Source organism: Streptopelia decaocto, assembly GCF_964273445.1.
Source record: "Streptopelia decaocto genome assembly, chromosome: 1".
NCBI lineage: Eukaryota > Metazoa > Chordata > Aves > Columbiformes > Columbidae > Streptopelia > Streptopelia decaocto.
In genome coordinates this window covers 107,716,369-107,744,014 of record NC_138663.1, presented here as the reverse complement: position 1 = coordinate 107,744,014, position 27,646 = coordinate 107,716,369, and the positions used below count along the sequence as shown (strand labels likewise).

Here is a 27,646-nt window from a genome sequence, read left to right as displayed (position 1 = left end):
ATCGTTGCTGTCGATAAGGATCTGCATTTGTTGGAAAATGCTTTTTGTGCATTCTTGTTTTTTCTCTTCTAAGTTAAAGCAGTCTCTCCTGGTGAAAAATGCAATGTAGTAAAGATCCTGAATACAGGAAGAATTATATTCACCTTACTCATGTTGGTTGTGTTGTGTGACTGGATTGAATCTGAAGTATTCAGAAACAGTCAAGTATCTGTGACAATGTGCTATAATTTGTGTTTCTCACAGAAAAATAGGAGACATTCCTAAAACTCTTGAAAGCAGTGATTATGTTTTGATACTTTCAACTGTAGGTCTCTTCTTCCCCCCCCCCCACCAAAATCTAGATGCAGACAATAACTAGAAATAAAGTGCTGAACTTTTTGGTACTAACTATGGAAAAATGGAGGTGTTACCAACATTCACAAAGTTGTTTAAAATATGAGTATAATGTTGTTAATATCTATACTGAAAAAATTACTGAAAATTGTGTTTAAAGGGAGAGAAAACACATCTTTTTGTGAGATGAAAACTTAATGAGATTAGCATTTGTATCTACTGTCTCCTTTAGCCTGAGGCTTTTCCAAATAGCATCTAAATAATTTAGGTGTTATCACCTGAATACCTGAGAGCATTAGATTGTATACCACCAACTGCCTTTTCTCCTAACTTCTAAGCATCATAATATAACACTTATTACCGTATATGGGGGCATAATCACTGTCTACGTGGGTGCGTTCAAACATGTTGCCATTTTGTTTGAACATAATGATTTTCATGTCTTCTTGTAATGTTTCCAGGTAATTCGGCTGGGGGCCACCCCTGTTAGCCTGAGCTTGCTCTCTCTCCAGGTTTATGCTTCCTCTTCAGAGAAGGAAACTCCCAAAAAGGAGTTGCTGAAAATTGAGGAGGTAAGTGTGGTTAGACCTGTAGGGCTCTTCTATCTATACAGAAATATCTGCAGAATTCTGAAAGACATTTTTTGATGCCTGAAGGCATTTACCTACATCTCTTCACCCTTTATATTCTTGCCTTTAAACTTATTTCTCTATTTTCAGTAACAGAGATGTTGATATGGTTTGGCTTCTTTTACCTGAAGGTTGCATTTGATGCCCTCTGCTTGATACCATCAGGCTTGCTTGTGTGCAAGATCTCTTTCCTACATTAAAGCCTTCTGCTCTTCATTCAGAAATTACCTGTTCATGTTTGTGGATTTACTTGTGGTCATATTTCAAATCCACAGGAATGTTTTTTTTGCTTTTTAACCAGGTAGCACTTTGTGTTTTTTAAAGTTTTCCTTTCTAAAAAAATTATCTTTTTTACAGGTAAAATTCTTGGCTAGCAATGGTTTGAATCAGATATAGTAGCCTACAGAATTTTATCAGTGTTTTTTTCTTTACAGCATTCAGACCTAAGCAGCAATGAATACAATAAGTAGTGATAATAAAAAACAGTTACTGTATTGTTTCTCTAAGATGTTATATCACAAGTAGAGCTTTAAAACACCCTGTCAAACTGTCGACACACCAGCATTGTTGCACAGGCTTTTCGCAGTCTCCAACATTAAAAAAAAAAGTTGTAGTTTAAATAAAGACTTAAATCCATGAGAGTTTGTAGATCTTTAAAAATTTTAAGTACATCAAGCCAAACTGAAGTTTTGTCACACGAGCAGTGAAACACAATGAAACTTATTTTTCTGTATACTTAGGTCTTTAGGATGTGTCTGCAGGGGCAGTTCATGTACATAACAGGAAAGGATCAATAGCTGATGCAGTCTCCTGGCTTCACCCCAGTGAAGTTGCAGTAGCGTGGGCCATCGCATGCCCCACAGCACTACTGACATGGGGCAGCAAACAGGCAGCAGGTTCAAGTTACATTTGTGCTGAATAATTGGCTTGCCCACCAGCTTCAGCCAAGCAGAATGTACAAGCTGTGGGGTTTTGGCTGCCTTCCTTAGCGTTCACAGGGTATGTTTGTTAGGATCTCTGTCAGCTGTCCAGTTTCAGAAGACGTATGGGAATTTCCCTATCTCTGAGACTACTGTCCTTGTGCCAGACATGGCTGTTAGGTTGTCTAACAGGGTCAGAGTTAAACTGATTGTGACTGTGATTGCCAGAGATGACTGGACTTCCTAGGGAAATGAGACTTAAAATGCTTGTCTTTCCAAGTATTATGGGAAATCCAGCTGCATGAGTTATTGAATTGACAAATTCAATGTCTTATATTTTTTATGGTTAGCAGCTTTTTTGTTGTGGTAGACATACAGTTGTTTTCCAACTTATGAAAAGAAGGCTAGCTACACTTCAATGCAACAATACATGTAAACATCAGTTTATAATAGACTACAAAATGTAGGATAAATGTGGTATAAAATATAAGCTCTCTATACAAAATACCAGTGCAGTATATAAAACAGGTTTTGTTTTGATCTAAACTTTGCTGTTCAGCTTCAACAGTATAGACTTCGGGTTTTCTGTTAGTTTTGGTGTGTTTTTTCCCTTTTTCTTCTTTTTTGAAAGGAATACAATTTTAAATGTGTTTATGTAATTGTAATAAATACGTCGTGATGCTAAACCCTAAATATGGTAGCTTAGTATTCGTTATGTGGAGATGCCCATTGCTCTTCAGTTGGATGTTACAGTTCCTTTTTGCTCAGCCCCATGGTGCTATTAATGCTGTCAGTTGCTGATGTGGTCAATGACGGTAACACTGGGATGTCATGGTTTTCTTGCTCAGTAACAAACAGACAAATTTGTATCAGATGATACCTTTGTTAGAAGCTACTTAGACTCTTTAATGATGGCTTGTGCAAATATAGAAAATGGTTGATTGTGATTTCGGAGTTGTAGTACATTTAGCGTGTGAACTGGGAACCAGAAGTGCTGATTAAGACCAGAAACATTTTTTCACAATTATGTTTTGTGTTTTTATTAAACTAGTTTAATATTAATTTATAACCTGTGACTTGGATCATATAGCAGCTATGGATGAATTGCACAGCAATTAGAAGTCATCGTCATCATAGTATATAATTAAACTTTGCTCATAATTGTCTCACAACTGTGCCTGAATTTTTATTATGCATTGTTTATGTAGTAAGCACTGTGTTAGATGTTCTCTGTTTAGACTGTTCATGCCCTGAAGACCTACTTAACACAATTACACCTTTGTTTTTAACCTCGTGTTTGCTAATATTCACAGCTGTCACTCTACTCCTCTCCAGCTCGTGAGACTAAATATGTGGAGAATCCACAAACCCAATTGGAAGAGGGGGTTTCACATTTACGGCATGTTTTGGAGCCATATACAGCCTGTTGTCAGGTATAATGATTTTATATCACATCTGGTAGTGGTTCAGTGGGAAGGGTTGAGCTGGGGTGTTTTTTTAGAGTCAAAATTCATAGATAGCGGCAAAGTAAAAGTCAATAGCTGTACAAGCATTTTTCCAAAATGCTGCTTTACTTCAATTTTTCCACAGTTTGGGTCATAGTATTTACCCTCTCCTCACACAAAACCAGTTGTTTCTTTCTACTAATTTGGTGAACTAAACCCCTGCTTTTTCACATTTTGTAACCTGCTGGAAGAATTAAAAGAAAATTAACTAAAGCTTAGAATTGTTATCCTAAATAAACTTAAAGATATCTAGGGATATCTGGATTTGATACTGTCCTGTGACTGATGAAGACAGTAATTAAATTTATGTTTTCTGTGCTCAAGGAGAAGGCCTTAAATTACCAAGCGGTGTGTTTTGGAGCCGCAATACTGAGTTGGCCTCACTGCAACTGTGACAAAACACAACTTTGCAGGAAATAAATCAGTATTTGCTGAACTGGAGTGTTGAGGGAAGGCACGTGGCTCTCTGGAAGACAGAAAATCCCACGTCACTAGTAGTGGCAAACCTACTAAGTCCCTAGGTCCCAGACCTTACCCCAAACTTTCTTATGTATTTTGTTAGATAGCATGTTTCCACTAAACAGTCATTGAATACAAAAATAGTCTTTGGAGCATAGAGGAAAACCAAGATCTTTGTAATCAAGGCCTAAATTATTGATATTAGATTTCAGAGCTTTTTTGTTCTTTCCTGACCAATCAAATATTGAGGCTTTCTTATGAAGCAAGGGCATCCTTGTCACCTGGGTGCCTCTTGGCAGCTTCAAGTGATTCTCTGCTCTGCACTCTGGCTGGTGTGAATCCTTTTCTTAAGCCAAGCTGTTCACATCAGGGTGTCCTTTCTGCCTGGAAGTTCTGTGGTGTGGTACTAACCTTTAACAGCACCAAAACATTTTTTTAGAAAAACTCAGAGTTACTCAGTCTAGTGATGTGTTTCTAAAGTGCCACCAGCAGGAGCACTGACTTCAGTTTTGAAGGAGAAGCAAGTTTTTCCACAGTCTCATTAGAACTCTGACCTCCTAAAGGCATGGGTTCAGTTTGGTTGCCTGTGGTAACTGTAACTTGGGAATGGAATTTGAGACAAGGTTAGTTGCCCAGTTGGACTGAGTGCAGGCAAGCCTTGAACAGTGCTTTATGTCTCACTGGCCCATTGTCTTTCCATTTGCTTTATTTTTTGTCTGCTTGGTGATCACTTACATAAGATGTGCTCTTCTGTTCACGCACAACAAGCCATTTCCTGGCAGTGGTTTACTGACTCATTTTATGAAGTGAGCATGTAAACTTTATGGGTTTGCGGTCAGCTTGCTTGCTTAACTGTAGTCAGAGATAGTTTTGGTTTTACACCACTCCCATGTTAAAGAAAATAACATTTTAGATGTGTCTCAGTTGTCTTTAAAAGCATAACTCAGGATAATGAGAATAAAATTTGTTATGTTTGCATATCCATTTGCTTGCTTAACTGTAGTGAGAAGTCAGTCCAAAACACAGATGTAGAAGTAAGCCAGTTATGTGGGAGCTGTGACAGATCAGTCTTAGTCTCTGGGGTTTTTAAAACATGTTCCTTTTTGATTGGCTTTTAAGAAGACCAGCATCCATTTAGAGTTATGTTGTGTGTCACATGTTAACACTTCTTTTTTTTTCCACAACAGGTTTTGTTTTGTTTTGGTTTTTTAAGTCATTCTTACCAGTGAGGAAATGAAAGTTCTAAAGATATTGTCCCCCATGCAGTATCCCAAACAAATGCTTTCACTTCTGCATGGATACAGCTCAAGTGGTACTGCAAGACCATTCTCTGCTTTAGCTTTGGGCATAGATGTTTATGAACTTGTTCCCTAACTGATAGAAAGTGTTATACTATCTCTCTGAAGGATTATTGGCATAGTAACAATTAGCAGGGTTGCTCTTGTTGAGATTTTTTTTTTTTTCTACTGTGATAAAAGGCAATGTGATTTCTTTTACTTCCTGCATATTTTCAGCCTGAGGAAAAAAAAAAAAAAATCTAGAACTAGTTTGTGGGGTTGATGCGGTGCTCTTTGATTTTGGACGGTGTATGGACATCTCATTTTCCACGTCACTTCAAAAATGCAGTTTTGTTAGCTTGAGATGGTCTGTTGGAAAGTGCATTTTATCATCTTGCAGAATGAGTCATTGTACCCTTGTGAAGTGCTAGGAAGGAGTTTATTGCAGTGTTGTACTTCCTTCCTTTGCATTAGCTCAAGTGTTTTTGTGAAACCAATGTGCACTGAGAAACCTGAGATAATCCTGAGTTTCAGCTACCTGATCAGAAACTCAGTGAAATACTGAAGTTGACCTCTGTGTTTTGAGGTATTGTATTTCATCTGTGTCCAAAGACTCCATGGAGAAAAACCTGTATGTATGTATGCTTAACGTAATGTTGAGCAAACATAGCCCTGCAAGTGAAGGGTGGAGGTGGGAATAAGATGAAGTTATTTTAGGCACCCAACAGTTCTTTTTTTTTCTTCTTCTTTCTTTGTCAGGTCAGTTACATTCTGTAGTTAATATTTCACTTACTTAGTATCTATTTACTGTTGTTTTCTTTTTTTTTTTTTTTTAGGATCTTTATGCCAAAGCTATGCCCAAATTAGAAAAAGCTGTTGAGCATGGTAGAGGTAAATCAGTTTAGTTTTCTTAACTAGCAGTTTAAAATGCAGGACTGTATGATGTCTTCTGTTAAAAGAGAATTCCATTAAGTGTCATGATATATGTAGTTTCTAATGCAGTTAAGACTACTCCATTTGCACTGTATATCTGTTTAAATTTCCTTTGTAGGTCGTTACGGCACTACATTCCTAAACAATTAAAACCTGAGACCGGCGTTTGTGTCAGCCTGTGTCTCTAAAAACAACAGTTATGCAGGAAAAGAATAATTAAAAAAAAACCCTCACAAATTATTCCCAGCTAGTAGTATTTGCTTGACCCAGCCTAGTAATTGAAGCTTCCTGCGATGTTCACTACTTGTCACAAGTGTTAGGCCTTTTGTTTGTAATGTTAAGTCTTTTCATTTTGGTTTACTTCCTTGGATCTCCTAAGAATTTTGAAGTAATCCAAAATAATTTTTATTTATTTTTGTTATGGAAGCATCCTTTCATACTTAATCTCATCAGGACTGAGCATGAATGCTATCTAGAGCTCATTTCAGATACTCCACCTCCTTTTCTTAAACCGAAGTCTCAGTCTTTTGAACTCCTTTGTATGGAAGGTTTTCATATTTTTTTCATTCCCCCATCAGACTCCCATGTTGTAGTGAGCTTTGCTTGTGCTGTGTCTTTCCTTTGTTCTGTGATTTGTTTTTTGTACAGTGTTTTATTGAAACTAATTCTTCTTAACGTGTAAATGTAATAATCCATTTTGAAAATGTTTTTATCACTAATTTGAAAAAGCTATAATCAAGATGCAAAAGAGCAAAACAAAACAGATGGCCCAGGAGCAAAGGCAAAAGCTTCTGTGAAAACTGGTAAATACAATACGATGTTCAGTTTCGTTCATGTGTCACTAAAGAAGATCTCAAAGGCTTTGAATTTTATGCCAGCAGATCTAAAATGTGCATGATAGTTAAATGTGTTTTGATAACTCTTTGTTTTGTAACAATATCCAGCATGTGTTGATGATTCCTTATCAGAAAAACATTTTCACATGACATTAAAGCACTTTGTTCTGACTTCTTTTCAGAGGGCTTTGAACTTCTCCAAAACCCCCCTGCTGGATTTTATCCAAGGCTTGGTGTGATAGGTTTTGCTGGAATTCTTGGGTTGTTTCTTGCGAGAGGTAAGTGGGAACCTTTTGAACTGCTTATGTTATGGTTTGGGCTAAATTATTTATTTATTTAATACTAATTTTTAATTGTGACACATGAGATCTGTACGAACATGTTTCTACAATGTTCCTCCAATTATAAAGAAACTTCAGGTAAAAGATGTGTAATAACCATCAATTATTGTTTATGGATACTCTATTTGTTACTGGAATCTAGTCTTTGATCATTTCCAATTCTGTCTTATTATAGCAAAAGTAGGTTTTTTAGCTTAAAAATTTTTTAAATTACTTGAGTTCTTGATCTCATATGTCACTGTGGAAAACTACAGAGGAATAAACTATGGTAAAATACAGAGGTTCCTGAACATGTATATGTACAATTAGGTGTATATTCAAGTTCTCTAAGAGTACTGTGTGTCCAGACACAGAGCTGCTGCAGATGGTGATATTCAGTGAAAGTGCTTGTGAACTCTGGATGTACTATAAATACATGCATGTTATGGGCTACAGAAATGTGATACAGTTAATTTCATCACACTAGTTGAAGAAACTAATAGGTTTATGCTTTCATATAAATAAATATATATTTTTAAGAAGTGTTAATTTTGAAAAAGTATTTTATGTTTGTATTGAGCTATTCTTAATACAGTAAAATTAAATAACAGAAGAAAACTTGTAGGTAAGAGAACCATGAAGTTCTAGAATTTAAATACTAGGGAGGACTTGCTTTGGATAAAAACATGCCTCTGTGGGGCCTGTATATCTTGAACAAACTCCAAGTGTGTGCTTGACTATGTAGAACTGGAAAGCATTCTGTGAATATATGCACTCCTCAAAATATTTTCCAGTGAAGATGGTGAAAGTGGTACTTTTTTTTTTTCCTAGCTTTTTTTTTTTTTTAAATTAAAATCAAGGTCTCCAGCTTCACCTTTTTGAAGTTTGTTCTCTTCAAATTCCTGCTTCTGAAGTTATGTGATTATAAATGAGATCAGATTGCAGCCTTTACTACTGTAGCAAAACTGGGGGAAGGGCAGGGAATTGCAGTCTTGAGGCTGGATCTAAAAGAGTAGAGGGTCATAAGTTGAAGAAAAATGAAAATACCTCATAATACAAATGTCTGATTTGTGAATCTTTTAAGATGGGAGCCATAATTTTAAAACTTTTGTCCTGTTATAGTTTTCAATACTGTTATTTCCAGAAAGTATTCAAACTGTAGGAGGAAGTGCCTCTAAATTTTGATGATACAGAAAATTAGGACAAAGCTGCTTCTTTTTTTGTCCCTTCCCTCATTGGTCTCACTGGAAAAAATTGCCCTCTTGGAAGGTACAGATAAAATCTTGCAGGTCTAACTGTAATACTTGAAGATATAGCTGCTCACTAAGTAGAAAGTACTGTATTCAAAGTTTCTGTGAATATTGTGCAGTCATTCAGCTTGGTTTAAAATGCCATTGAAGGTGAATTTGTTCTAACCTTGTTGAGTAGTACTGGAATATGGATATAGGAGTATTCCTAAACTTCCCTCTAATGGGTATCTCCAGCAGGTAGAAGCCTGCTGTAAGGCATTAATCTTCAACTATTACATTTATTCCTAAAGTGATATTGTAGCCATGCTGATAAGCTATTACTAAGGAAGACTTCCCCATTCCCAGAAATTATAACAAAAGTGTAATTTTTCTGGTTGTAAATATGCAATAAATCTGCCTTTCCTGTGCTTTCTTACAGTGAATTGGTACCAAGTTCCCTCTTCACAAAAGACTAGCAACATCACTTTAGGAATGTCTTTTGTTTACTGCTAAGTTTCTCATCTCATCATGAGCATATGTTAGAGGAAACACTAGGCACTTCTAATATGCATTTCCTCTTCAAAATTCATTATTTCTTTATTAGAAGCGCATGTGGCTTTGCATATAGAACAGCCTGTTCGGTAAGGAACAGAACTAGTGCATCCTGACTCCTGTATGTCTGTTCTGTGGCCTTATTTTTTTTTTCTTCTGTACTGCTTGCTTTTCTCCTTTACCTGCTCCCTTTGTTCCTTTCTGCCTGGATAATCTGCAACATGCCCTGGAACTGATTCAGTGATGCATTTTGTCACTGGCCAGCCAGGTTACATGACCTGTGGCCAGCTGTGATAAGACGATGACCTTTTCAGGCAGTTAAATGATTTTAGACTTACATAATTGAATAGAGAGTTCAAATTGATTAAAATGTTCAAAATTTACTTGGGGACTGAACAACAGGTGTACAGCATAATTGTAAGTACTTTAGTTTAAAAGTACTTTCAAATGCTTTGCAAATCACTAAAGTGAATCAAGAAAAAATATTCATAAGAGCCATTGTGGAGGAATCAGTATTTGTGAGTCAAGGTAACTTCTGAAGTTGGTATTGGTGCATCTCTTGTTCTGTTTGATGTGTCAAAAGAATGCTATCCTAACCTTTCTTTGCCCCAGTTTTTCCTTTTGGTTTAGAACAAAGTATCGGTTGGTATAATTCTCTTAAGTATCTCTTAACTGTGGCTTTTACTTCATTATTCAGTATTATTCATTATTACTGCAAAAAATATAGTTGTAAGGTAATTTTCACTTTGGAAAGATGTTAATAGAAGTAATCTCTTAAAAAGGTTAAGAATAATTATTGATCAGAGTCATCACATTTATTAAGAAACTAGTACAACGGAACAGAAAATATGCTGAACTGTATTTAATAAAATTGTTTTGATTAAAAATAATAGGGTAGGGCCATTCCACTATTTTGGTTAGCATGTACTCTAATCATTTTTTGTGTTTTTTTGTTTGTATTGTTTTTATGAAACAGGCTCAAAAATAAAGAAGTTAGTATATCCCACAGGTCTCATGGGTATTGGTGCCTCCATGTATTACCCTCAGCAAGCGGTTTCTATTGCAAAGGTCAGTGATGATACCTTTCTTTGGGGAAGTGTCTTTTACTTGGATTATTACCTCCTACCTTCAAATTAACTGGTAATCCATTTTTAAAAGCCCTGGCAGTATGCTTGGCACTTAACAAAATGATAGTGATTTTGTCAAAGAACATCAAGCCTAGGCTGAAGAAACATCAGATATTCTGTTTCATTTAGTGACTTTTTTTCTAATGTCTGCAGTAGCATCTTCAATTTGAGGAACAAAATTTTGTTCCTGAATCTCTAACCGCAAGTTAACTATAAATTAATATAAACATGCTTAGTAAGTGAAGATTGTGTGTATACTTACAGTACTAAGGAAGCTTGAAATATCTTGATAGCAAATGAAAACACCATTTGAAAGAAAGCTAAAAAAAGAGAGATTCTATAGAGAAATCATAGGAACTACACTTCGAGATAAGCATTGTTATTGCAGTTTTCTGCTTTTTGCTGGATGGAGTTTTGAGAAAGACAGTGTGCACTTTCTGGAATGGGGTAAGAATTCTCTGCTTATTGGATACCTTTTCTGTTTATGCGTTTGTTGTTTCAGGCACATAAGCATGTTAGCTTACAGTTGCTTAAGTGGGTTTCCTCTGAAGGAAAGAACTGAAGAGCCCAGACAACTGCTTAGAGCCACTGCTGATGTCAGGTCACATGCCTTTCTGGCCACACTTAATTATAATGGCAGATCCTCAGTTCTCCACTACATTCTTTTTCAAATTCAGCCTTTGACCACTCACGGTGCACATATTTTAGTGTGTCAGAAATACTTTATATTTCAGGCTCTGGTAAATTTGCCATCCAGTTATTGGTGACTTAAGAATGACACTGACATGTCAGGATGAAAATACTGTATTCTCAAGAACTTATGATCTTTGTAAACAGAAAGGTCATTGACTTTGGGAGAGTCAAACAGGCTGTGTTTGAACTCTGCCAGCATGGTGATACCCTGATCTTTGATGGAATCTTTTCTCTAGTGCTTTCAGGATTCAGATATTCTAAATACAGATAGCTCTGTTGATTCATTCTCAGGGAGTGGAAATTATGCCAGTGGCAAGAAAAAAAAAAATCATTAAAATTTAAGAATCGTAGAGATTTATGTTGGAAACTGAATTGAAATTCTAGCTGCCTTCTGACAGGGAAGTGGAAAGTGATATGAATCGTGTTCAAACTGATGTTATTGTTTTTAAAGAAGCTCAGTTCAGCCTTAACTATGGATTTGCTACTAACAGCTTCACAATATCTTGTTTATTTTATGAAAACTTTGAAGTGCATGATTGCCCTTTGATTAATTCACAGTTCTTAGATTGACTGTAGCAAGAAATCTGATATGAGACCGTGAGCCTGAAACTTGATTGGAATAGGTTTAGCTTTGTTGACTTGGTGAGGACACTAGACATAAGAGTTTAGAAGCTTCTGTGAAGAGCGTAGTATCCTAGATACTGTTTTGGTTCCTCTAATCTCTTGCACTTTTTCTGTTCTTAAAGAAGCAAAGTTTTAATCATGTCAGGTCTTACTATCCATAATTTTTATGCTTTAATCAGGAATTCAAAGCACTTTCCTCTCTTGTAATTATTTGGAAATGTTTAATAGGCCTTTCAGAAAATTTCTGTAAGCCTAGAAAGTGATGCTGGCAGTGCAAAGCCCACTTGCCGAGTTGATAGAACAGTATAGGAAATATTCTGGAAAATAAATTTGTAATAATTTATTCTTTATTTTTATTTTTTTTTTCCACATTTGAGTACTTCATCATTGCTTTTTCACTTGCAGTGGTATAGTTCCCTTCATTTGGTAAACTTTCGGATTTGACCACACTTTAAAAAACTGAAAAGGTTTTGAGTGTGCCTTTAAATCCTTCCCACCTTTATTAAAGACTTACCATTGAAAAGCTGGAAACGGTCACAGCAAAATATATTTGCAGTTGAGGTACAACACTTGATCCATCTGTCTGGAAGAAAACTTTTTTCTTAAATTAAAGTGTATGAGTTGCCAAGTGAAGTTATAGCAACAGAGTTGATCATTTGTGATAGTTTTCAGACACTTCATCTAACTGGAGATGGAAGAAATGTACAGACTACTTTTTTTTTCTGCTTTAGTAATTATTTTAATAAATCACAAATTTGTAAGGGATTTGTTTCCTCGTTGCTACTATTACTTTAATTAGTATAACTTTGAACAAATGGTCAGGCTGTATGTGTGGTAAGGGAACGGAATTTAATACTAAAGTTTAATGTTTCACCAGAACAAAATAGTGTTTTTTGAACTGTATTGCTTTCTAGGTAATCACAATGTTCTAAAATATTTTATATTTACTGTCGCTTCACTTCCATCTGGAAAAAAAAAAATCCATTATGAAGTTTCTTAAATGAGTCTCTTTATCATTAGAATTAATTTTTGTTCCTTGTTATTGGAACTTCTCAAATTTCCTGAACTAGTGTATGTTATGCTTACCTTCTTCAAAGAATTAAAAGCTTCCTAATGCATAAGTTTATTTCCTTGATAAGAAACTAAATTATTTCTAAGTCTTCTCAACTTGTACCTTGATCTTTGCCCAGTTCAGTCCATAAGCCGTAAACAGTTTTACTGGCACAACTGAGAGCATGACACAATTACAGAAACTGTGGGTTCAAAAGGAGTTGGAGTCACTTGGTCTGTGTCTCCTACAGAATTAAATGCTTATAAAGTTGCACTTGGACTACTTTGTTAACAATATAAATGTAGAAAAGCCAGCAGATTCTCAGTTTAGCTTCTCAGCATGCAGTGTAGATCAACTCAGTAACCACAATTCTGCTTGGTAGTCTTGACCTGTCACATGGAGTACAGTCAATATTATATGGTTATGGTCCTATGTGAAATTAAAATATGGGAGCTTGTTCACGTGCAGTTAGGCCTTAGGGGCTGCTGAGGCTACCCCAGTAGCACCTAGCATGGGTGTTTGTGGCCCAAGGTCACTTCAGAACTATTTCAGAGTCATGCTTGAGAACCATTCAGTCTGACTTTTGAACTTGTTTAAATTTTCACGTAGAAACTTGCTTAGTGTTGCACTGAACAGAGGTGGCATTGTAGCTTCTTGTAATTTAACACAAACAAGCTGGAAATTGTTATCTTCCAGAAATTAGAATTCCAGATGACTGAATGGAAAAACTTGTCCCTCTTTGAAAGGAACTCTTTGTATGAATGTTGGAATGAATGCTCTGAACAACTGAATGAACTGTTTGTATTATGATTGTACCTTTTCACTTTTCCTGGTTGGAACTGCTGCTCGCAAGAGTACTGGTGGCAACTGCAGCATCCACCTGCTTCTTCAGCTGTTCCATGAGAGAGGTACAAAACACAAAGCTAATGCATGATTTTCTTAGGGACATGGTTTAGAGGTGGACTTGGCAGTGCTGGATTAACAGTGGGACTCTATGATCTTAAAGGTCTTGTCCAGCCAAAGCAATTCTATAACTCTAGTGTTGTGTTCATGAGAGGATTCATTGGGTAGTTATCAGAATTTCTTGGCTATGCTCCTGTTGACCCTGTAACTTGCAGCTTGCAGTCTATCTAGAACTGCATTTTTCAATGCCAGATGGGTGAGGGAGGTGATTGTCCTGCTCTGCTCTGCACTGGTGCAGCCTCACTTGGAGCACTGTGTGCAGTTTCAGGCACCTCAGGATAAAAAGGATGTGAAGCTACTGGAGAGTGTCCAGAAGTTGCAGAAGCTACTAAGTTGGTGAAGTGTTTGGAGGGGAAGCCATATGAGGAGCAGCTAAAGTCACTTGATTTGTTCAGCTTGGAGAGGAGACTGAGGGGAGACCTCATGGTGGCTACAGCTTCCTCACAAGGGGAGGAAGAGGAGCAGGCACTGATCTCTTCTCTCTGGTGACCAGTGACAGAACCCGAGGGAATGGCAGGAAGATGTGCCAGGGGAGGTTTAGGTTGGACATGAGGAAAAGGTTCTTCCCCCAGAGGGTGGTGGAGCACTGGAACAGGCTCCCCAGGGAGGTGTCACGGCCCCAAGCCTGGCAGTGTTCAAGAAGAGACTGGACAAGGCCCTCAGACACATGGTGTGAACTGTGGGGTTGTCCTGTGCAGGGACAGGAGCTGGACTCGATGATGCTTGTGGGTCCCTTCCAACTCAGGACATTCTATCATTCTATGAACTCAGGCAAACTGTGAAGGTGTGTTTGGGTCCCAGCTCTGGGGACGTGTGTATAGTGTTGAAACATTGGTTAACTCCGGCAGAGTGAACTATCTGGGCTACTGTACTGTGTGATGCTACTTCAGTCCAGCAGTGTGAATGACCAGTTTCTTATTTAGTGCAAGTATAATTCATTTGATCATATAACTCCCATAATTATATTTTTAGGTTTTTGCTGTTAAGTGTTTAGAGTGATTTGAAGTATTTTAAGGGAGTATTTTTAAGCAGGAACAGGAAATGGCTTATGGATAGTTGTTTCGTTACTCATTTTATGTTGATAGCTGTGACCTTAGTAACATTGCAGACAAAAAAAGCGCTTTTTTGTGTGTGTGTGTGATTATTTTTTGGTCATGGTAGGTTTGTATGGCTTGCACAGCTGATCACGCTATCTTTCTGGATGACCCACAGGCTCCTCTGACTTTCAGAACTAATTTGTTGAAGTACTTGAAAAGGAACACTCTTGATACTGAAAAAGAAGATAACTGTCTACCTGTAATGTTTGAATTGTGGGCTTTTGGAGATTTGACACATTCATCCTTGTAACGGTGTACTTTTTGCTGATGACCTTTATCACCTTCAAATATAGAGAAAACACAGTGCATCATACTGGCTTGTTTAAAACCAAAGTACAACGGTAATTGTCAAATGTGGTGACAAATATGCTAGCTCCTTGTATTTAGAACAGTTTATGTTTTGGATTTAGTTTTGACTCAGAAATGTAGTTGCTCATCTGGGGTTTTTTTCTTTTAATTGTAATTATTAAATAGACTCTTCTGTAAGATAGTGTGCCCAGAAGCACATCCCTTACCATTGCGGTATGTACCTGGTGTAGTTAACTGTGTTCAGACAAACAAAGGGAAGAGGTTCTTTGCACTGAGTGTGCCCAGCACTGGAGCTTCTTGGCACTGAGTTTTGTGGATGCTAGGGGAGGGGCAACAAGTTCATAGGAGGGAAATGCCTTGGGAATTGTACACATAAAAATCACCTCTGGCTCAAGAAATCTCTGAGCAGCAAATTGTTGGAGATGGGAAGAAACTTAAAAAAATAATTCAGAAACTTTCAGAAACATCAGAAAACTGTTTCAGAAGGATCATTTATGCTTGTCCTGTTCTCATAGTTTTGGTTTTCCAGCTTTACCTGTTGTGGGACATAAAGTAATACCTTCTTGTTTCTTTATTTCATAAGTTTTTTTTAAATTTAATAGCTGGTTAGTTGGGCAAAATGTTCACTTCTGCTGTTCTTTATTTGTAAAAAAAACTGATAGTGATATGAAAGTGAGTACTGAACTGAGCTGTAAAAACCTACCACTCTTGAGTTTTAAAGGATGCTATGGATGTTACGGTTCTGTATTGTGTAAGGGGCAGGAGATACTATTTTTATTAGACTTAAGGATTTTTCCTGTTGTAAAATTACCTGTCAGTGTAATATGGCAAAGGCAGTCTTTCCTAGGCGCCTTCTGTTTTAAGAATTGACAGCTGGTTATTCATGACAGCCACTTATCAGCAAATTAGGTCTTTCTTCTAAATAGTAAATAAAAAGAAACAAAGGGGTACTTTTACTGTTCTGTCAAAGCAGTAAAAATGTAAAATTGCAAAATAGTGGCAAACTAAGGGGGATTTTTTTTTTTTTAAATGAGTATGGTCAAATTAAGAAATAATTTGCTTATGTTAAATCTAAACATCAAATATTAAGAGAACCAGAATTGTTTCCATGCAGCATCATTCTACCCCTCTTTATACAAACATGTTTTCAGGTAGTCTTCAAACAGTTTTTTAGTGAGCTGGCTTTTCTTGTTCCTTGTGTAATTTTTTTTTTTTTCCCTAAGATGTTTATTAATGGTGTACACCCTGAGGTTGAACAGGAAGATGTTAAAGATCTTGTGTTTTGAGACTTCTTCCACTTAAACAAGAAGGAAAATAATATTTCCCAGATTGTTAAGTTTGTGCTTTCTAATCTCTTTTGTTTCAAAGGTTGCTGGTACACAGCTGTATGACTGGAGTCTTCAGGGATATATTGCTGTAGAATCTCTTTGGAAGGACAACCCTAAGAAGAAGAAACCAGGGAAAAAAAGTGATAAGGTAAAAGGTCTTAGGAACTTGATTCAAATACATGATGCATTCTACAAAATGCTTCCAAGTTTCTAAATAGGTGTGATATGATTGATTAATCATATTAGTTGAAGATTAGCACTGACTTGTGAAAAAATGGGAACTTGTTTTAATGAATCATTACATTATGTAATGTCTTGATCATAATTTATAACCTGCCTGGAGTTTCTGGAGTTAAGTATCTTAATGATGTTTTTGTTTTTTATCTACTAGACATTTCTGTAATCCCACATGAGCAAGCTGTCTTTGTTGTTGTACATCTGATAGAGACAGGCAAACTGACTTCGAGGAAATGCATGTAGATGGCTCAGTGAAGCGGAGTTTGACTGGAAAGCCGTGCGAGCTGGTTAAATGTGTGCCAGGGAGAGCATGTAAGATTTTTAGGGAATTTTTTAAACTGCTGCTTAAAGAAAGAAAAGTTCAGGTGTGTTATGTAAAGCTTCTGTAGTTTCAAATCCACTTCTAAACTCACTGCATCTTTAATTCCTGTTTTCTAAGCAACTGTGCTTCTTCCCTTGATACAAACTGCTGTGCTGGCTGCAGACTGCTTCCCATCTCTTATTTTTGTTGTTTGATGTAGCGTGGCAAAACTAACAGATTATTAGAAAACAACTTTGAACAAGCAGAAAGACTTGGTCTTTTACTGTGGACCTCCTGATTGAGCCACAGCTCACAACATGGTATCAGTTCAGACGAGGCTGACAATGATGTGTAGCTTCTGGGTTGTAAACCAGAAGTCCTACCTGACCAGAACATGGTATTTTCAGCCCTAAGACATAAGGGGGATAGCCACTGAGTGAGAGAAGTGTTGGAGAGGCAGTTGTACTTGAATTGACTGAATGTATGCAGCTGAGTTCCTTAGGTAGGTCTAGGTGTGGAATAGTTCCAAACAAGCTGGACTGGAGAAATGCTCATGTGTCCTGTGAGTTGCTGAGTCTTATGGGAGTGGAGACTTGCATCAGTGGGTACTCGTCCCTGTCTTGGCCATGGGTGCTTCAGTAAATGCATGTGTAGCTCTTTGAATAAATAAAGGTTAATCATACTGTACCTTTCCTAAAACCTAGGCTGTCAAAAAGTATCTCAGAAAAATAGGCAATGTTAAAATATTTCAGAAAGGCAAACTGACAGCATCAGTAAAAATTAGCTGAGCTTTTTATTTTATTATGTTCTGGGCTTTCAAAAGGAAACATGTGGTTGTTATTGGAAGGCAAAAACTTTTGAAGCTTTCATCTTCTTATAAGGCTTATTCAAGCACTTGCTACCTCAGCAGAAAAACAAACGACATGCCAAATTGCAGAGACCACTAAGTAAACACACTTCTTTCTCTTCCTCCTTGCAGAATCTTTAGATCACACCCCTTAGTAGCCAAAACGTGTTATTTGCACAAAGGAGTGAAATGCCATTGAGTGGTTTCCTCCTAAGGTTCATCCACTTGATCAGATAGTGTTAACTGTTGCTATTTAACTACATGGATTAGGCAAGATACAAAAATCTGTGACTCAAATGAAGAAGCACTGTGCACTTGATAAAATTGCCTGCATCGAAGATATTCAGTGATCTACTGCCACTGGAGTATACAGCCTCAGTGTTTGTTTGTCCTCTGAAGTTGTTAAAGAGAGGGTATTGTCCCCCTGGTCTCTGGAGAAGCTGAACAGCAGTTGTAAAAAGTCACATGCTTTTGAAATCATTAGAATGTGGACTGAAAAGTATTTATAACGGAAGAAGTCTGCTCTGAAACTTCCTTTAGTCTGTGTGGCTGAAGCAGTATAAAATTACATAGTTGAGAATTTTGGAGAGGTAGGGCCGGGTATTTTGTTGTTGTTTTGGTTTAATTGTTTGTTTTAAAGATAGTGGTATGATGGTCTATCAGGATATGCTCAGCCACAGTTAATAATGAAAACCTCTACCTTTTTTGATATGTATGAGCACCATTGTGTGCTTGACAGGAGACGTGAGAAGTCTACCCTAGGAAAACTTGTTTGTCTGTGTGATTGTACTAATGCAAAAAAGTACCTTTTGTTCATACAGACAATTAGATACACCGAATCAGTATCATCTTTTCCAGCAAAAGAATTTCTGTTGTAAGTAAACATAAAGTTGCATTTTTATTGGAGCTTTTACTGATACAGAAGTGTCATGGAAGAAAACAAGTGCTTTCAACGATCATATATTAAAATTGGCAAAGCTTTCTCGGATGGATTCTGGGACTTCTATCTTAATTTGACAGCCCCATGAAAGAACTGGGTTGGTGTTGTATATTTCTTATTGTCATACTAGGCAGCTAGATTCCTTAGACAAGTGGAGACAAATGTACATGTTATTCTTGAGTTGGTGTTGCAGCAGATGTAACCCACTTTGTGGAACCATGCCAGAGCAAAAGATATTATTATTTTTGTTTTGTTTTCGTGACATTCACTCTAGCATTTTTCTGTTGCTACACAAATGATTATTGCAAATAGTCAAGCAGTATATGGGTGGCTCTTCTTGGCTTGTGTTAATTTGGTGTGTTGCTCATAATTTGATAGTTAAAGGTACCACAGCTGTGCATAACTTCATGTTTGTGCAGCAACATATCATTAAAATAGATGTGATATGTTAATTTTCTGAAGGTTTTATGAAACAAAAACCTGTGCCAAATTGAGGTCATATCAACTGAAATCGAAATTCTGCCAAGAACGATTAATTCCAGAACCTTCTGCTGCTACATTTCAAAACACTGTGGCTGGAGCCCCTCTGTACAGCAAGTCTGTCTCATAAGGTTTTGAATACGCTGTTTACAGTGCAGCATTCTGGTACCCTGAAGCTGGCTTGTGGACAGAGCCAGCTGGTCAGGATGACAGGGTGAAAGCCCTCTGCTAAAACTACGCAAGTACCATAAGTAAAAATCAGTGTGCACTTTTTTTTTCCCCCTCATAAGGGACAGCAGGAGTAGTTATTCAGCTTCTGTACACTTTATCTTGACATAATAAAGTACGCAACTTTTCTACTTTCCCCAGGTAGAAGATACGGTCGAAGAAATGTAACTATATTGTTTGGAGGACAAGTATATTTTAAGGGTTTTATCTTCTGAAAAATCTTTTGCTTATTTGAGTGACCTTTACTCACAAGAAGTAATTCCACAAAAATCAGTGGAATTAGTATTAGCATTTATATTATCAAGGTGTAAATCTTTAGGGGAGGTGATAGAAAAATAAACATATGTCCCTCAGACTTTGTTTATCTTAAACTTAGTGTGCAAAATTTGTAGAGAATCATACCAACATGCAGTTTTTTAGAGTGATGCACTTGAAATATTTTTGAGTAGCCTTAGGCAGCATCAAACTTTCACGACTGGGGCTTTGCAATTACAAATGCTAATATCCTATGTTGCCTTCAGCTAGTCTTTGTGAGTAACTGGTCCCTCTGCTCTGCTCAATAATATTGTAGTTCATGTAAGAGAATATTTTTTTACATTTCTTCTACACTTTTTTGCCTTCTAGTGCTTACAAAAGCGTTGAACTAGCTGAACTGTTAAGGCAGTGAATTGCAGCTGCTTTTTTATTTGTTTCTTCCCCCAGCTCACAGCAGTGTGTTTAATACTGGCTGATTTTATCATCTTTAATACCTGTCCATAGGTCAGAGGGATGGACAAACCATAGCAGCTTGAGGATTTTGTGCAACAGCTTAAATTTAAGGACTATGGTTTTCTATACAAAGGATTATAACTTCTTTTACAGAAAACTGCTTAAAGACCAGGGTTCCAGAGCCACCTGTAAGCCACCTGAACTTACCACCTGTAAGTTTTTAACAAACAGGTCCTGTTTGTCAGCTCATTTGATGTTTATTTTCCTGAAATGCTGCCTTTTTGCCCTTCCTCTTCTGGCTCTGGTTTCAATACTTCCCTAAGTTGCACTGTTGTATTGTACTGTAGGATTGTTAGCTCCCATACTAATGTGACTGTCTTTAAGAAGGACATGTGTTACTGCTCCAAGTCGCTTAAATCCAGGTTTTGTTCCAGCCAGTGAGCTGATATGTACTGAAACACATAGAAAAACAGTTTTCTTAAGTTCTTTCCCACTTTGTCTTGTCTTTATACCACTTGAAGACTTTTGCTGTATTTTCAGCTATTCTGGATTCTCTCTTTTCCACTGACACTGAATTTGGCACTTGTTTTTACTGAAGTGGCCAAGATATGAAAAACTAGAGCAGCGCAAGAGCTCTAAGAGGACCATCCTCTTCAGGCCTTGTTCTTCATGTGTGTGTGCTTTCCCACTTTGGTCCAATTGGTAATAACATCTTATAGAAAACTGATAAAATTGTTTTGATTTGTTTTGGTTTTTTTCCTGTCTGTCATGTGATTGTTTGAACAGCTTCAGAGATTGAGAGAAACTCTTGTGGCTTATTGTTTGGTTTTTATTCCTGCATGGTCTGTTGATAGACACTATCTGTGACTTAGCAATACCAATTTTTTATATATATTTTTTAAACCTAAATATATTTATTATACATATAAAATATATAAATATTTTAAAAGATATCTATATGGCTATATCTGGGTATTTTTTATTAAGTGCTAGCTAGTGACAGAGTGCTTCCAAGTGCAAAGACTGCTTGGCTTTGTGTACTTGTTTCTTGTGCTTGCTTGGAACAAGCATCAAGGAAATTGTGGACCTGAACTTTCCTCACCTGAAAGCCCTGGTGGAAGTTGTGTTGTCAGTGTGTTGACTAGAGCAGCTTTACCATCAGCATCATAGATTGTAACTGTGTCAAACCGAGAAGAATTTTTAAGTCACTTGTATTTTGAGCATCAACCTAAAAAGCTGAGCTTCTTTCTACAGTGAATAAATGCTTCTAAGGCTTATTTTTAGTAGCTTCTGAACAGATAAGCAACAGTTAGGTCATCTGAACTAAAAGATAAACCTCTACTTCTGTCAGAAAATACTGTTCCCTGTCATACACTCTTTTTATTGTTTGGTAGCAAGAACAACAACAGACTAAAACTTGTAAAAATTACTACTTCTTTTGAATTGGATCCTTAGTTTGGGCTGTGGTGGATTTAAATGTTTAAATGAGGTAGGAAAGACAGAATCTACTCCACAAAAAGTTAAGCTTTTTAGGGCAACTTAAGAGTAATATTTTTAAAAGTCCTTCATATTTCTGAGGGAGCTAAGTTCAAGCTCAGTTAAAAATAGAAGACACAGAATAAGTTATTGACTAGGGGAGGATGAGTTAAAGTAAACCAGTGACGTTCTCTCTATTCTGAGGAATACATTGCAGACAAAAGAGAACAGAAAAAAAGGTAAATTATTAATCTGGGAGCACAGATGAGCCGCTGTTTTTCTTTTGCAGCTGTTTTTTCCCTGATGGCCAGACTCTGCCTTTCAAGAGTTTTCCAAAAGCCTAAGAGAGACGTATACCTGCCTTTGGAGTTATAATTTCTGAGGTTAGGTGCCAGTGTAAAAAGGCCTGGCTGTCTGCAAGACTTTCTCAGAGGGAAAATCAGAAACTAACTTCTGCATCTGGGTAGGCTGTCACGTGAGAAAAAAGCCACCCCACATTTGTTTTTTTGATATTAGGATAGGTAGGTTTGGGGCATTTTTCCTTGTATGGAAGGAAAATTTTCACAGAAATAATTGCATTTTTTTAAGTTTGTCATTTAAAATTTAGGTTTCAATTATCTCTGTTAGATAATGTGAGCTAAATTGGGTGGGTTTTAATCTCTTATGTACTGAAACTTTACAGGAAGCATTGTTTACTGTCCCCATAGGTCCAATATTATTTTCAATTTGAAATAATGATTTTTTTTTTAATCCCATGGCATCCTAATGGATTGAACACTTGACTAACAAATATGTTATGGAGATTTCTTATCAGCTACCTTTTGGTTGAAATGTCAGATGCAGAAGAATGCAAAATACCTTCTGCTGTATGATAGATCTCTGCATGAACTCCTCTGGCCACCCAGATATATTTTGGAATGGTTGTGTTGAGCCAGAAAGTAGAAACACTATCTTGAATGTGTGCCTGCTTCTAATTATGAGAGGCCATCGTGGCCCAGAGGTGGCTTGTCTTCTGGGTCGTTGCTCTAAACACATTTTTTGCTTCTGATGTGGTTTTGAGTGTGACCAGGGGACCTTAACACTTTGTTGTAAAATTAGGTGTGTTTATGTCCTGTGCCAGCTCAAAGGGTGTCCTTTCCTGGCTACCCACCTCACTGCCTGATCGGTCTTACTCAGGCTCGCTAGTTATGCAGTGGACACATAGAGCGGGTGGAATTAAAAGAACTTTTTATTTGCTGATTCAGCAAATGAATTTGTGTGAAGAATGACAGTTTAGCAGTGGATTGGCTTGAATTAAATAGCTCAGGCTTAATAGGTCTAGGGAAGATGAGCCCTGTGGTGAGATCTGCTGAGCTCACGGAAACAAAGGAACTGAGCAAGACCCCTATTTTCATGTACATTTGTGTGTGTGTGTTGCTTTGGGCTTTTTTCCTCTTTCAGGACCAAAAAACCCAAGAAGCTTGCTTAAATACTATTTGCTTTTTACAAGTTGAAACAAGCAAGAGGAAAAGCATAGAACTCTCTGTGAACAATTTATTTTTTGTTAATTTGTTCAGGATTGAGTAATCCCTGAGATGAGACATTGTGAGTCAGATTATTAGTTACAAATTGTAGTAAAATGTTGTAACTTACAAGTTCCTGTACAAGAAAATTACAGCGTAGATCATTATTTTGAAATGGGTGTGGTTTGTGGATGTGATTTCCTATATTATGAAATATCTGGGGTAATGATCAAAACAAAATGGGTTTTTGAAAGAAAGAGTTCCCTTTAAAGGTCTTGCTAGGCATATTTTGAATAAGGAATTTAAGAGTTGTCCTCATAATTCAGTCTTAATGTACTGAGTCCGTATCTCCACAGCATATGCAGGGTCTTACAGACTCGGTGCCTTACTTGTAGTATTTGATTTGTGCTGGGACATAAATTTGACCCATCCTGTGAAATGTTTATTTTCCAGTCTCTTCTATCTTCTTTTGTTACATTTTCCATTGCATTTAAGTCATATTGGTAAAAAAATCTTTTTAGAAAAAAAAGAAAATGCCATCTAATTTTCATGTGTGGAATTTGAGAATAATTGAAACTGGCTGTGACCTCTGATCATCTCATCCAACTCCTTGGTCAAAGCAGAGACAGCTTTGAAGTTAGATGTCATGGCTCAGGCCTTGTGCAGTCAAGTGCTGAACATTTCCAAGGATGATGATTCACAAAGTTCTCTGGAAAACCTACTCCAGTACTTACCAGTGGTGTTATAAAATTTTTTTTCCACCCCACCCCTTCAATTCAACAGAAATTTGCCGTGTTCCTGTGTCCTTTGCTCTGTGTCCTTTTGGTGTGAATCTCTGGGAAGCTCTTCCAGATACCTAAATGCCCATTAGAGAGCTGTGGGTAGCAATTAGGTTCCCCTTTGTCTGGCCTTCACCAGGCGGAACAGACCCACATCTCTCAGGCTGTCCTAGTCTGTCATATGCTGCAGTCCCCTAGCCATGTGTGTGGCCCTGTAAGTATTTTTTTTTAGTGATATCTATTTAAAACTATAATCAAATGCCTGTTCTTCATGTCATACTTGGCAAACAGACCAGATGCTCTAACAAGCCTCTCTTCGTTCTTTGATTTCTATCATTTATTTTGGGGAAAGTGTGAGAACGCTCTCTTAAAGGATATGTACTAAAAGAGACCTATTGTATAAATCCACACAGAATTCTGAGAATGCGAAATAGCAGCTACTCTGTGGGAATTCATCCTCTGTTATTAGTGCAGGCAAAAAGAGTCAATTAAAATATTTCTGTTGAACTACTTGTTCTTTCAGATCCTTTAATTGCTCAGCTAACTACAGGAAGACTAAAATGTAGGAACCGTTTGGGAGAAGATAACATTTGAATATATTATACTGAATTAATCTCATCAGCCACTTGATTTTGCAAGAAGTTTTTGTTTCAGCTTTTGAAGAGGGTTTCTGTTCTGGCAAAAACATTAATCATGGAGTGCATCATGTGAAATTTTGTGCATATTTTTCCCTCCTCAAGGGTGATGCAGATGGTGACAAGCCCCTGGAAATCCATGCTGCTTCAAATGAAAAGCAAGCCCAGAAGTAGAACACCAGATCACTTGGCACAGGTAAAGAATAAAGACTCATAACAGCAGAATATTCTGGAAAAACTGAACATTTGCAAGTTGGATTTGTAGTTATTTTGGTGTTGATGAAGAAAGAGGGAAGAGAAGTAATGATTTTATTCATCTCAACATTTGTCAAGAATATGTGTGCTCCTTAATGCTCTTTAAGTTAACTTACCAAAATTCTTCATCATTAGAGCATAGCAAGCAAATATACATCTCCTCTAAGGGTTCCAAGTTAATTTACCAAGGCCTTCTTAATGTATTGTGTTTTCTTCTTCCTTCCCTTCCCATTTCTGCCCCTGTACCAAAAAACTCATCTCATCTGTGCAGATATGAAGGAGGGGAAAGAAACCTCTTTCCTGCTTATATGTTTTCTCTAAAGATTTGTCAATGCCAGTAACAGTTCACAACGTGCCTGACCTTTCACGTTGATGCCCCTTCCTAATGAGACATGCTTCAGCATTTGGGGATGGATGATGGAGGAAGCAGAGGTTGCCTTTCCCAGTTCTCCAAGCCAGAAACTCAAGCTGAGATGTCAGTTTTGTTTCTGACTTGGCCCCTGTGTTGCTTTTGAAACTCGAGCAAGTCCTGTGATTGTTGGTTTCTAGAAAAGCAAACTAAAAACACCCTCTCAACTGTTTTAAGATGGTTCAGTTTCATAGAACAAAAATTGCTGTGTATTTGAGGCTCATTATTACTAATGATAATGCAGTTGGGCATCATTTAGTACAAAATATCAGATAATGTCTGCTCTGAGTTGATAAAGGATGTCTTTTCTGAACATGTCGTCTACTTGCTTGGCTTCATCCTGTGTATTCACATCACGTTAAAGACTTATTTTTCATCAGAAAATGATCCTAGCATTGTAGGGACTCCTCTTTATTTTTCTACACAGTTTCATTTACCAGTAATTTTTTTCTAACTAGCAGCTGTGTAAATAGTGTCCAAATTTAGAAAACTGCGTCATTTTTTTTCTTCCATGCATCATCACCAGTCACAAATGTTTGCAGATGTGGTGGAATGCAAACATCTGCTGAGCAAGAGCATTCCACTGTTACACGGTCAGCTTGAAAAGCAAAACTAGTTTCTAGTGTTGTGTTTTCCTTAATGTATTTTTTAATTGCTGTAGTGAATTATCAGAAGGGCAAAAAAGTATGTTGACTGGCTGATTTGCTGAGTAATTAGTTTTTCCTTCCCACATACAAATATGAAGTCTTTAAGAATACATATTTTTCAAGTCTTTTGTAAAATAGCCACATAAATTCAAAATTTAAGAAAAAAATAGGAAGAACAGTTTTGTTTTGAGTAAAGGTACCCTGGAGAACCAAGAGGAAGTCAAGTTTCTCTAAATTTCACTTAAATGTTGTTGTCCTTATTGTGAACTAGGACACAGCTACTAAACTGTAAAGAGCCGCAAAAACTGAGCTTTATGTTTAAGTTTGTGGGACACCATGCAAATATCAAGGTTCATTACAAACAGAAACCTGTAAATGGTTGGTTGGTTTTGGCATTTCTACTGTGTGAATATAATTTCTGTTAGGCCTTTACTCACTTTTTAAAATGTTCGTGCTTTTTTCTTCAGGCACATAATCTTTTCAAGGGGGGGTGTGGGTGAAAGGAGAGGAACAAAAGCTGAAGAGTTAAGTTGATTGTTTAGGTGCTTAAAGTACCTGTGTGCTGCTGGTTTTGAAATCTACTTGCTTTGCCACATATTGTTTCTGGAGGAGACACGTGAATGGAACTCCTAGATTTTTGACCTAGAGCAACCAGATGGTGAAAGTTCAATTCGGTATCAATTTTCAGCTGTTCTCTGGTGGTGGTGATTTGTTGCTTGTGCTTGAAATCAGACTCAGTTATTTAACTGCAAACCCACATCCAGATGTTTTGTTGGATTGGGGTGATCCCGAAGGTTAGAGAATGCTGCTGTGATCTTTGAAAAGACACGTTTGTTTATTCTGAATGAGATCAGTCTCACTGTATTTTCAACTGTTGGCCATATTCCTAGATTAATCTGGTTGCTAAAATAAATACAATATCATTTTCCTCATGAAGATTTGCCACAGCAGGGGTCTCTGAATTGTGATTTGTCAGCCAAGAACAAAATTGCTTCACATTGGAGACAGTAACATATTTCTGCATTCCAAAAAACCAGAAGCATTGCACCTCCTTTATTACAGCATGTTTGTCATCAGAATTATATGCAAACTACAGCTCAAACCACATCTCATGGGAGAAGCAAGCTTTAATTTTATCCAGCTGTTGTGCTGAAGAGTTACATGGAAGTGACATGGCTTTGTGTTTTTTCCACAAAGGTAGCATATCTCATTTTCATTCTGTTCTGGTTCTGTATGTATGTAACTCATTTTTTTCAAGTTAAATTACCCTGGCTTTATACCAGAATAAGTGCAACTGATGGGAGTTAAATATAATTTGAGTTGAGAAAGTTGGTTTACTACACAAGATTCCAGTTGGTGTTTTGGTGCTATGGAGTGTTCTTTCTCTCTTTTATTTTTATACAGTTCAACAGTTGAAGGCCTGTATCTAGTGGAGTGCCTCAAGGGTCAGTACTGGGGCTAGTATTATTCAATACATTAATCAGTTATTTGGATGGGGGACTAGAGTGCACTGTCAGCAAGTTTGCTGATGACAAGAAGCTGGGAGGAGTGGCTGACACGCCAGAAGGCTGTGCTGCCATCCAGCGAGACCTGGACAGGCTGGAGAGTTGGGCGAAGAAAAATTTAATGAAATATAACAAGGGCAAGTGTAGAGTCTTGCAACTGGGCAGGAACAACCCCAGGTTCCAGTATAAGTTGGGGAATGATCCATTAGAGAGCAGTGTAGGGGAAAGGGACCTGTGGGTCCTGGTGGACAGCGGGATGACCATGAGCCAGCACTGGGCCCTTGTGGCCAGGAAGGCCAATGGCATCCTGGGGTGTATTAGAAGGGGGGTGGTTAGTAGATCGAGAGAGGTTCTCCTTCCCCTCTACTCTGCCCTGGTGAGACCCCATCTGGAGTATTGTGTCCAGTTCTGGGCCCCTCAGTTCAAGAAGGTCAGGGAACTGCTGGAGAGAGTCCAGCGCAGGGCAACAAAGATGATTAAGGGAGTGGAGCATCTCCCTTAATGAGGAAAGG

The 27,646-nt window shown here is 37.4% G+C and overlaps 1 protein-coding gene across 2 annotated transcripts in view; it reads left to right on the top strand.

Annotated features, from left to right (window-relative positions):
• Positions 1-27,076, top strand: part of APOO (apolipoprotein O) — a 31,266-nt gene extending 4,190 nt beyond the window's left edge. For both annotated transcript variants that reach the window (XM_082076123.1, XM_082076122.1), the window contains 7 exons: positions 795-905; positions 3,196-3,315; positions 5,960-6,014; positions 7,075-7,170; positions 9,970-10,061; positions 16,226-16,333; positions 24,424-27,076. In XM_082076123.1, the coding sequence (XP_081932249.1) occupies positions 795-905; positions 3,196-3,315; positions 5,960-6,014; positions 7,075-7,170; positions 9,970-10,061; positions 16,226-16,333; positions 24,424-24,492 (651 nt within the window). In that variant the 3' untranslated portion in view covers positions 24,493-27,076. The remainder of the gene's footprint in view (positions 1-794; positions 906-3,195; positions 3,316-5,959; positions 6,015-7,074; positions 7,171-9,969; positions 10,062-16,225; positions 16,334-24,423) is intronic.
• Positions 27,077-27,646: the final 570 nt, after the last annotated feature.